At 33.3% G+C, this 11,584-nt stretch overlaps 2 protein-coding genes across 2 annotated transcripts; both read right to left on the minus strand.

Annotated features, from left to right (window-relative positions):
* Nucleotides 1-3,763: 3,763 nt before the first annotated feature.
* Nucleotides 3,764-4,603, minus strand: LOC136086288 (uncharacterized). Its single transcript, XM_065808581.1, has one exon. The coding sequence runs from the start codon at nt 4,601-4,603 to the stop codon at nt 3,764-3,766; it is 840 nt and encodes a 279-aa protein (XP_065664653.1).
* Nucleotides 4,604-4,735: 132 nt separating this feature from the next.
* On the minus strand, nt 4,736-6,327 carry LOC136086289 (zinc finger MYM-type protein 1-like). The gene is made up of 2 exons (XM_065808582.1): nt 6,193-6,327; nt 4,736-6,115 (listed from the first exon to the last, which is right to left on the minus strand). The coding sequence occupies exons 1-2, from the start codon at nt 6,325-6,327 to the stop codon at nt 4,736-4,738; spliced, it is 1,515 nt and encodes a 504-aa protein (XP_065664654.1).
* Between the last annotated feature and the right edge of the window lie 5,257 nt (nt 6,328-11,584).

Below are 11,584 nucleotides of genomic sequence, written 5' to 3' on the forward strand. Positions count from 1 at the left end.
TAATAAATTTCCAATATTTCTTCTAAAAGAAAGTCTTTTACTGAATTAATTATTTTACGTTGTCATGAAAGTGTTAAGCACAACAGCGTAAAAGAAACGCTGAACCAATTAAGAATGGAATTTTGGATTCCAAAAGTTAGAAATTTTATTCAACAGTTAATTAAAAAAAGTTTTTTTGTGTCGAAGGTACGAAGGCAAAACTTATAGTTATCGTGATGTTCCTCCGTTACCTTTAAGTAGAGTAAACGATGATTATGCTTTTAAGCACACAGGAATTGATTACTGTGGACCATTATTTGTGAAAAATATATATTCTGAAGAAGAAATGTTTAAGTGTTGGATACTTTTAGCTTCTTGTGCTAGTACACGTTTTATACATTTAGATTTAGTTCCTGATTGTTCAGCTTTGGCGTGTATTCGAGGGTTGCGAAGACTCATAAGCAAATTTGGCGCACCCTAAGAAATTATTAGCGATATTGAATCGTGTTTTACAGCCGATGAAACACAGCAATTTGCATTCTCAAAATGCATTTTATGGCACTTCAATGTTGCAGCCGCTCCGTGGTGGGGAGGATTTTTTGAACGTATGGTACGTTCAGTCAAGAGAATTCTCAGAAAAATATTGAAAACTGCATGATTATCTTACGAAGAAGTACTCACAGTTCTTGAAGAAATCGAAGTCGTTAACGTTTTCGTATGAAGAACCGGGAGACGAACCGTTGTCTCTTAATCATCTCGTGTTTGGCAAAAGAATAAGCTCTGAAACATTATTAATAAAAAACAGTAATGTAAATATGGACATAAAAAAGCGCGTTGTAAATAGAAACTCTATTTTAGAACATTTTTGGAATAGGTGGCGCAATGATTATTTAACAGAGCTCCGCGAATTTCATAAAAGTTATAATAAAAGTGGAAATAAAAATATTATAAATAAAGGTGATGTAGTGATAATCCAGGATTCAAATTTGGTTTGAGGTTTATGGAAATTAGGCATTGTTGAAAAACTTTTACCGTCAATAAACGGACAAATGCGTGCAGCAAATGTACGATGTGTCTCCGTTTGAGAGATGGAATGTCAAATCTACCCTTGGTGATGACGCTGTTGAAGATTTTTCAAAAGCCTCTAGAGCCTAACTTTCTCGATAAGATACGGAATTTCGTGAACTGAGAATAATGGAGTTTAGCATCAGACAGTACTTGTTACACCAACTTCTTGGAATAATAAATAACCAATTTTTATAAAAAAAGTTATTCTTTATTTTGAAAAAGATGAAAAAAATGATTACAATAGGGATATAGCTGCACAAGGAGGTCAAAACTATTGAGTAGAATGAGGCTTGAATTGGAACCAACAAGAAGAAATTGAAGCTTCCATTCCTACTTAAAATCAGGAGATTATTTAGGAGACGCATTAATCAGCTGAGAGAGAAAAGACATTAGCCATAGGACCGTCACGAAAAAAATCACGAAAAGAACCCCAGTCGGCTTTAGGGTAGTAGTAAGTAGTGCGATAATAGGGTGAGTCCGTAGAAAAAGTACAAGATGAAAGATTTATAAAGATCATTGCAAATGATTAGGATTGACAGGAAAAAATTTCACAAAGTTAACTATCTGAGTAAGAGATTGAAAAATGCAGAATTTATAGCCTTTAGTGCCAGCAGGGTCAGTGGCGTTAGAGCGGAATCAATCAGTGTGATGAGTATTAAAGGCATCAATAACAACAATATTAGCACAGGAGGTATAAAGAAAGGGCATGGTTGGTTTGATCAGAAAATACATCTAAAAGAGTGTAGTCTTGGGAAAAAGGGAAACGCTTAAGAAAAAAGAGAAAAGTGGTGAGTGAAGAGGTGCATAGCGGAACCACATAAAAGAATGGTCAAAGGATTTAAACCTGAGTTCACAAAAAATTAGTGAATTGATGCGTATGTATACCACTAAGCCATGCATGTGAGTATTGGAGTCTTTGCGAATCAAAGGATAGTACCCATCAACACTGAGATCTGAAGAAAGAACTGCGGAATTTAAATTATTTTTACTAAGAGCAAGCAAGTCTGGTGAATTTTGCATGAGGTAAAATTCAACTGATAAAAGGATGCTTTGGAGACCACAAATATTTGTAAAAAATATATTAAAACAGTTAGGTGGTAGGGATGATTTTTTATTTTAAATATTTTGGGTTACTTTTAGCATTATTTAAGTTTAAAGAGAAGTTGGCTCATTCATTGATAGAAAACGGCCTCTGTCTCAGTCCTGTTAATGAACCCAAAGTCAAAACGTAAAGCTCCTTATGCGGTCTCAACAATGCGCATCAAAAGCATTACCAGACACAATCCATGCTCCATGCGCAACATGGCATTGTTAATACACTGATATTTTGAAGCCGTTGATGGGATCAGCCTCTCTAAAAACCTCTCAAAGAGGCCGGCTTCGAAAATATTTAACTGCCTCAAAGGCCCAAACCCCAGGCAGGGGAATTTCAGCTGGATGCGGTTAACATCTGCCCAAGATGAGTTTTTATCGAGACACCATCTTAAGCCTTTACTCACTCAAAAGGCAGCAGGGCATGGGGCAGATAGTACCGGTTACATGATACAAGTAGCAGGGTGGTTATGATTATCTATTCTACTTAAGCGTAAGTTTTCTGGGATTTTCATTTTTTTCGTATTCTTTTTATTTCTTTTTCCACTTATTTTTTATTTCTAGTTATTAATTTTTTCTCTGCTATTGCTTTATCTTATTAGCTTATTAATTATTTTTCAACTTTTAAAAATCATAGCATTATATTAACTATATATGACGTGCCTAAAACACAGTTTTTGTTGTTATTGCATACCAATATTCATATATACCTGTACTTGTATTTTATTATATATACCTTTATTTATACATTATTATTATTATAAAAATAATTATAACCAAGATTTTATTTATGCTTCAGTTCGCTTTTATTTTTACAGAGTTTTAAAAAGTTTTTTTTATTATTTATCAGTTGTTTTTTTTTTTAAAGAGTTTTACTTAATCTTTCTGTTTAACTTTCTTTTCTCGTTGTTTTTAACTTGCCGCCAACAACAGCGTGCACCTGATATTTTCTCTTTGTGCGATTCAAATAAATCTCTTTGTTCTATTCAAATAAATTTTGAGAATAATTTTTCAGCTTTTTTTTTTTCTCTCACATTTTTTCTCTCTTATTTTTTTAATATTTTTTTGTGCTTTTGACAAAATGCAAAACTTATTTATTAATTAATAAATATATTTACGGAAAATTTATAATCATTACTTTATTTGTAATACTTTTACTTATATGTACGAAAAAAATATATGTAATTTCTATAAATGCATATACAAATTTATATATATGTATATATATATACTTTATTTTGATTTTTTCGCTGTCAATTATGTCCACGAAAATAAAACTGGTCAAAGCCAGTACAACGCCAATCACTAGTTTATATGAACATGAAGGATTCTCAAGCACAGGACCCGGTAAAGCAGAACAACCAGACTAATGTTTGCAGAATTTCTAGCTGTAAAAGCACGCATTACAACTCTAGAAAACAAAGTCTTGACCTTAGAAGCAGAAGACGAAACCTTACAAAAATCTCTTTGCGAACTAAAAAAACCTCAACCGGTATCATTCAGGGCCGTCTTAAGGCCATCGGGGGCCCTAGGCTAGACTTAATTTGGGGGCCCCCTTTTTCCTTAGTAAAAAAATTAAATCTAATACTAAAATAGGAAACATTTATTAAAGCAATAATAAAATTTACATGTGACGTTTACGTGATTTTTTTCTTGAAAATTCTTTAATAATATCATCAAAATCAATGGTTAAAAGAACATCTGATTCAATTGACACTAACGACAAACAATTCAATCTTTCTTGCAGCATGGTTGAGCGGAGTTCATTTTTTAAAAGTTTTAGTTTTGAAAATGATCGCTCGCTAGTGCAATTTGAGACCATCATTGACAGAAAAATTCTAAGGGAAATTTCAATATTTGGAAAAGTTGATTCCAAGTGGTCTCTTTTTAATGTTGAGTAAAATTCTGTTAATGAATGTTCATCTTTTGAAATGTAATATTTAAATTGCTGGCACTCAAAAAAAAGTTCATTTTCATTTATGTCCTTCTTATAAATTTGTGCTAGGTTTGAACAATGGTCTTTTAGTTCAACATTGGCAATTGTTTGAATGTTTACTAGAAATCCGAAATTGTCATTGATCTTCTCATATGCTGATGTTCTTTTTTCTAAATTTGATGTTAGTGAATCAATAACAGGAAGGTATGTTTCAATTTTGAATTTATAACTTCCCTGAAATTCCAATTCTTCAGCCTCACCATCAAAGAAGGCCATACGTCGGCTTCTTTTTTTTGTTCTTTTTGAAGAATCTCTGTAGTCAGTGTTTGGAAGCAAGATTTTGGCTTTTTCCTGGTAATTCTCAAATTGACTCCTCAAATCTTTAATGAAATGCAACAATGACTTTAGAATCCGAACTGCAACATCCAGGTTTAAATTTTCTTTCTGTAAAATCTTCGATGTTTCATTAAAATGACAAAGAATATCATTCCAGAAAATTGTCAGAAAAACAATCTCAAAAGTGTTCATTTTCGTGATGAGATTTTGAGCATCATTTTGAGTTTCTTTTGACTGACTTATGTCCTTGATCAAAAATTCAAGTGCTTTTTTAATCTCATCATAACTGTCATGCAGACAAGTCACAGCATCTGCACGTGCTGACTATCGAGTTCCAGAAAGCTGTTTGACAATTTTTTTGCCTTTGCCAACAAAAGACAGAAGCACTTGCCAACGATGAGTTGATGCAGAAAAAAAGTTGTAGAGGCATTGAACAAAGTCAAAAAAAATAATTGCTTCTAAACAACATCCAGCTGCACTGTTGCCAACCAGATTTAAAGAATGTCCAGCACAAGGAATAAACAATGCTGATTCACTTTTGTCTTTAATCCTCTTTTGTAGGCCTGAGTACTGTCCTGCCATATTTGATGCATTATCGTATGACTGCCCACGACAGTCAGATATTGAAATTTCATTTTCTTGTAAAAAGTTCAAAACCACTGTTTCTAAATGTTCAGCTCCATGACTGTGATTGGGAACAAATTGCAAAAAACGCTCAACTGGTGCCAAGTCTTTAACATATCGAACTGTAAAAGTTAATTGATCTACATGTGACAAGTCTGGAGTTGAGTCAACGCTGATTGAGTAGTATTTTGCTTTTTTTAATTCAGAAATTATTTCGCTCAAAACTTTATTTCCCATTAGGCATATAAACTCCTCACAGATATTGGCGGAGAGGTATGAAGTATTACCTTTTCCAGAATTTCCATGTTTTTTCATGTGTTCATGTAGGAATGGGTCAAACTGGCTAAGTAACTCAAGAGTTCCTAAATAATTACCATTTTGCTCTGAACCAATGGTTTCATTGTTTCCACGAAATGGCAATCCTCTTGATGACAAGAGCTTTACAACTGCAAGAACTCTTTTCAGCACATTTTGCCAGTACAATTGTTCGTTATGTAACTGTTTTAATAATACAGAGTCAAGCTGGCCACTTTCTCTCTGCCGACTGGAGTGAGTAAGCATATTTTTGTGATGTTCAGAACCATTCTCGTGTCCAGATATACATTTTAAGGCATTTTTCCAGTCATCAAATCCAGTTGTGGAAAAATTAGAGTGTTTGCTGGAGAATAAGGTACAAGCAAAGCAAAAAACAGAACCTGTTGAAGGTGAGTATAATAGCCATTCACGATTGACAAATTCGCCATTGTGTAGTTCACGTCTGAAGCAAGATTTTGATAAGTACCTTTTTTGTCCGCAACTCAACCTTTCCGAATTTTTGAAGCTCCCATCATTGTTCTGACACATGGACGACCCATTAGAAATCCAAAATGATTGAGCTTCTTGGGATAACTGATGCCACAATGCTGGGTCAGTTTCTTGAGTAGTTTTTGTTGTTGCGTTTGGATAAGTTTTAATTTGATTTGATTCTGGCTCCTGTGCTGGTTCTGGCTCCTGTACTGGTTCTGGCACCTGTGCTGGTTCTGACTCTTGCTCTGGTTCTGGCTCCTGCTCTGGTTCTGGCTCCTGTTCTGGTTCCAGTTCCTGTTGAATTTCTAGAGTTTCATTTGGCAACAAAGCACTATCAATGCTTACAAATTTGAAGTTGGACAAAGAAATACATCTTCGGACACAACAGGCTTTGACTTTTGTACCAAAAGAAATGATGTCAAAGGAAGATATTTTGAAATGTCTTCTTTTGCTTTAGCGGCTTTTTTCCTCTTTGCAGCACCTCTTTGATAAGTCCGATTAGACATGTTAAATGACTTTTTTTCAAAACAGATGTTTTAAGTTGATCACAGCAATTTCAAATTCAATCTAATGGGATATTTTAAGTGCTTGTATTTAACACTTCTTATCAAAAAATTTATGTTTATTTTCGGACGCATGCATGCATTTTTGCTTATCAAGAAAAAAAAAATTCCTTAGGGGGCCCCCAAACTGAAAAACTGATACTATTCTAAAAATAATTAAAAAAAATCTTATCAAGAAAAAAATTATTCCCGAGGGGCCCCCAAACTATGATTTCTTCAGAAAATTTAGAAATATAATTTTTTATTTATATAAATTTGAAAAAAAATCCAGACACATTTTGGGGGCCCCTAAAAATCGGGGGCCCTAGGCTGCAGCCTACCTAGCCTATGCGTTAAGACGGCACTGGTATCATTCTCATCACTCTTTAACAGAAAATCTAATGAAAGTAAAAATGATCGGAATCTATTTCTAAATAAAGTAGTACATGAGCAGAAACAAAGATAGCAAAAAGAATCAAGTGTTATAGTGGTGGGACTAGAGGTCTCAGACAAATATTACGAAAATAAACAGGTAGCCAAAAATTTTTTCAGAGCTGAATTATCGTGAGAGTCAGAGGTTTTAATTATAAAAAATCCAACATAGAAATCAGAAAAACCAAACTCATGCAGATCACAGTCAAAGACTATGAATCGCATGCCCTGGTCTTATCGAAAGCCAGGTATCACGGTCTCATTACACGAGAGTACAAAGATGTGTTTGCTTGAGAAGACGGAGTGGAGGCAGAACAAGACGAATTTAACAAGCTGAATCGTGAAAAAAAAGAGCGAAATAATGAACTCGAAAAATTAAAGCTGCTCAACTCGCCATTTCGTTTCTTGTCATCCATCAACGCCTTAACTGCGTTTAGCCAATTAACGCACAAGAGTCAGCTGCTCACCTGACTTTGTGATCATCAAGAACTTTGCTTACGCTTTCACTTATGCCTCAAAATTAAAAATCGCATCAAATATCGTTGATAAAAGTTCACTCCCCACAACAGGTAGAAGAAACCCTGAATCAGCCTCAATAATCCAAATAGGTACAGCCATCAAGCCGCAATGATAAAACAAAACTCCCAACTCGACCATCACCATCAATTAGATGTTTTACTGTCATATCTCATCAACCCAAATTATCGAAAACTTGTTCAGTAAAGGTTTTCAGTAACATCAATTTCTGGGCAAATAATCTATGCTCACTAAATCAAACGAAAATTGACGAGCTGAAAGCCAGAATACAATCAACCACCAAGCATAAACGTCCACATCTTATTTTTCTTGCTGAGATGTGGTTTACTGAAACTTCAGATACTCCTATTGCAGGGTATAACATTTTTTCACGAAACAGGGCCGAAAAGATATAAGGTAGCCTAGCTATCTACTTAAAAAATGATCTTAAATGCACGTTAACAAATATCGAACAACTTAACAAAAATACCATTGAACCGTGGAAAAAGCTCAAGCTCGAAAAAGAATCACATTTTTTAGGGTGTATCTACCGAACACCAAATAAAGATGAACAAGCACTTCTAGAAATTACCAAATTAATTCAGTCAGAGACCCTAAAAAAATTGGTTACGACTCCTCATTTCTCTATGGTGACTTTAATTTTAGGCACATTAGCTATGAAAGTATTAACGTTGGAGGAGGTAGTTCAACAGCAGTCAACAGCTTACCTGTCATTCAGTTCAATTCTTCTTTAGAGGAAAATCACCTTACGCAACTTGTCACTTTCCCAACCTTTCGAAATTCTTCTGTTAAAGAACCTAAATCCATCTTGGACTTAATTATGACCAACGAGCCAGACAGATTAATTTTCTTAACTCAAGCTGAATATTTAGAGTCTACCTCGGAGGGACAAGCTCACCTAACTATTGTAGGTTTAATTGCAGTAGTAATAACAAAAAAAGAACCACAAATAACTCCTCAACTAGTGTTGAGCAAGGCAAACTACACTTTTATCTCGAATTATATTAGAAGTTATGACTGGGAGACATGATTTAAAAAAATATCTGAGGCCAAAAAATACAAACTTTTAATTGACAAATATGATGAAGCTACTTCACTCTATGTACCAAGTACCATAAAACCATACCAGCCAAATAAAAACCCATGGTTACTAGTGAGGTCATGGAAGCTGTATAAAAAAGAGCAAACTTTGGGGTAAATATGTGTCAGCAGGATCAGGATCACACCAACAAATTAGAGCATAATATAACAAAGCAGCAAAAACCAATTTATCAATTTCAATATTATCAGGTCTGAGAAAGATGCACTATGTCTCCAAAAAGATCTTGACTCATCTGTTAAATGGTCTAAAAAGTGGCTTATGCCATTTAACATTTAAAAATGCAAAATTGTGCAGTGGAGTTATTCTCAGTGGAGTTATTTAAGGTCCGGAAAAAAACTCAGATCGTTTAAAATTGAATATTGAAAAATTTACAGAAACAACAGCGCTTTATTGTAGATAAAAAAATTGTTTATCAAACTAATACGTAAACTAATTGTTATTAAGTGGATACATAATATGTAAACACTTAAAAAAAAGTATTTTGTTTATTATGTATTGTATGTTACGCATCCGCTGTGTTTTTTATTTATTTATCGTGCAGCCGTTATGTATTAAATAACATTAATACGTTATGTATTAAATAACATTAATATCATGCTTTTAATTCGATAAATATTTTGGACTGGTAACTAATTAATAGTTAGTCTAATAACTCAATAATACATTATAAGTTGTTTATATAATGTTTCTATGTGAAATTATAACATTATTATTTGCTTATAACATGCTTAAATTTCCAAAATATATTTTACTTTGATAAACTAAATGAAAGATTCTCACTTTAGTTTTTAATTAAATAATAAACTGATATTGTGTCATCAACAAGAGCTCAAAAATGCTAAGAAGACCTACAAAGGCTTTAGTAGAAAGAATATTTAGTAGAAAAGATTTAGTCGAAAACTCTACAACTTATACGTGAGCGACTCGCCAACTTACAAACAGCTCATTCAATATGATTACAAGTTTAAGAAAGATTTATTTTACGGGCAGAAATTAACTTTTGACTTGAAAATTGACGTGACAAAAATTCAGTTTTTTTAACCTTTGATAAAAGATAACCCATTGAAAAATAAAATTTCCAGAGCATTTCAAGCAGTGTCCATATACCCAGTATAAGTTGGTTAGAAAAGAACTGGAAATGTTGTTTGATCTGACTGCTTGTGAGTGTGATATTCCAATTAATAATAATTGATAGATGAATATAGTTTTAAAACAATTTTTTTAAATGTTAAATGAAAAGAATTTTATATGTGTAGTTAGAAATTCAGTACCCTATCCAAACCTCACCAACCGCCCCCCCCCCTCGCCACTAACACCACCTTCTAAGGTTTGCAACAAGTTGCAAAGAAGCCTTTGCAACAGAAGCCTGTTGCAAAGAAGCCTTTGCAACAAGTATTTTTAAAATGATTTTGATTTGATAGTAAAACAATAAACATTTAGGCAAGTTGGATGTTGAGAAAAGTGAGTGCACAATGAAACATAGTTTGTCTCTGTGAGCAAATTAAAAAAGTAATGGATATTTTACCAGTATCATTATGCATTTACAAATACACTTCACAAAAACGGTAGATTAAGTAAAAGAAAAGAGCACCGATTGCCTCCAATCATTTAACCGAGAATTTATATTTCATTGTAAGTTTTTAGAGTTGAACCCTTAGCTTTAGATACAGCTGAAAGTGACGAGTTTGAAGAGCAAATAGTTAATAAAAATAGTATTAGACTAAACTAATACAGCTAAGGCTGCAATATGATATGAAACTAGTGATGCTACTACAAATGCGTTAATTAATGCGGTAGTAAGTTGGTGGTAGAGCGCTCGCCTCATAAGCGAGAAGTTCCAAGTTCAATCCCCACCATGTCCCTGGTAGTACCACGCTCAACTTGTTCCTCTGCGCAGCGGCCTTGGTCGTCAAGATTCGTGTTTTGGAGTTATAGAGTTGAGAGAGGGTTGTAACCACAACTAAAGTAGACTCTTCAACTGTAGTGGCCTTCATGGCTTTTGAGAGGTGAATTGAAGTTAGAAAGAATAAAAAATGACTGTGTAATAACTGAATATAGGATAATTTGTGAAAAAACAAGAGTGGCTAATTCAATTGATACTATGCACCGTCAAGAAGTTTTACAATAAAAGTAATTAGTGTAGATGGAAAAAAAGACAAAAAATCATTAGTTTATGAAATGAAAAAATAAATTTTTGAAAATACAAGACAATGAAATACAAGAGTTATGGAGTGTCAAACGGTGTCAAATCTGCCTTGTGTCAAACCACCAAATATAAGCATCGTCTCACTTTTTCTTTTGAAAATAGTCTTTTTTCTGGTTGTAACATGTTCTTTTCAGCAGTTGTTCTATAAGTGTTATACAAGCAATAGTTCCAGGTAATACATGTTCTGGCGCTGGTGTGAATGATGGTTTGTTTGTATAATTAGGATCGGTTGTTTGCTTCACCAGTCTGAGCTACCAATTCTTCATGTTATATTTGAAATAAATGGAAAAACAATGAACCTAAAAAGTATTCTTCAAAAAAGCTTTCTTTATAAAATAATCAAATCATGCAAACTAGATATACAGTAAAATTGATTCAAATTTCAAGCTTAAAATCAAAGCTAAGGCTGTTAAGCCCTTGCTTTTCAAAGCTGATGCTTGGGCCAACTTAATTAAGGTTTTTTCGATAAAGGTTGAGCTTTTGAGTTTTTGTTTCTTCAAATGAGTTACTACAAACTATTCAAACTGGTAATAAACTCTTTCTTACTGATCTGCCAAACAATTCCCAATTGGTAGAAAGAGCTATAAAACTCATATCTGAAGCTTCTAAATTTTTTATGAACGGGTGAAAAGACTGCTTTTTGGCTAAAAACCAAAACAGAACCAAAATCAAGAGAAATGCAAAAAAGTTAAATATATATATTGTATATTTTCTTCAGACTAATATTACGAACTTGTATGCTACAAATGTTTATTGAAATCAAAAACTATTTTTCTAAGATTTTGACAACTAAAAAAAGTCTATAAAAAGTTAATCTAAGGAAGGTTTGATATTTTTAATAATTAAGACTTCATTTAAAAGATAAATAAGTTTTTAAACTAAAACCGTTAAAGTTGCCGTGTTAAATATATATGTACCTGCGTATGTCAAAACAACCCAATCAG

The sequence above is a fragment of the Hydra vulgaris genome, chromosome 10 (assembly GCF_038396675.1).
Source record: "Hydra vulgaris chromosome 10, alternate assembly HydraT2T_AEP".
NCBI lineage: Eukaryota > Metazoa > Cnidaria > Hydrozoa > Anthoathecata > Hydridae > Hydra > Hydra vulgaris.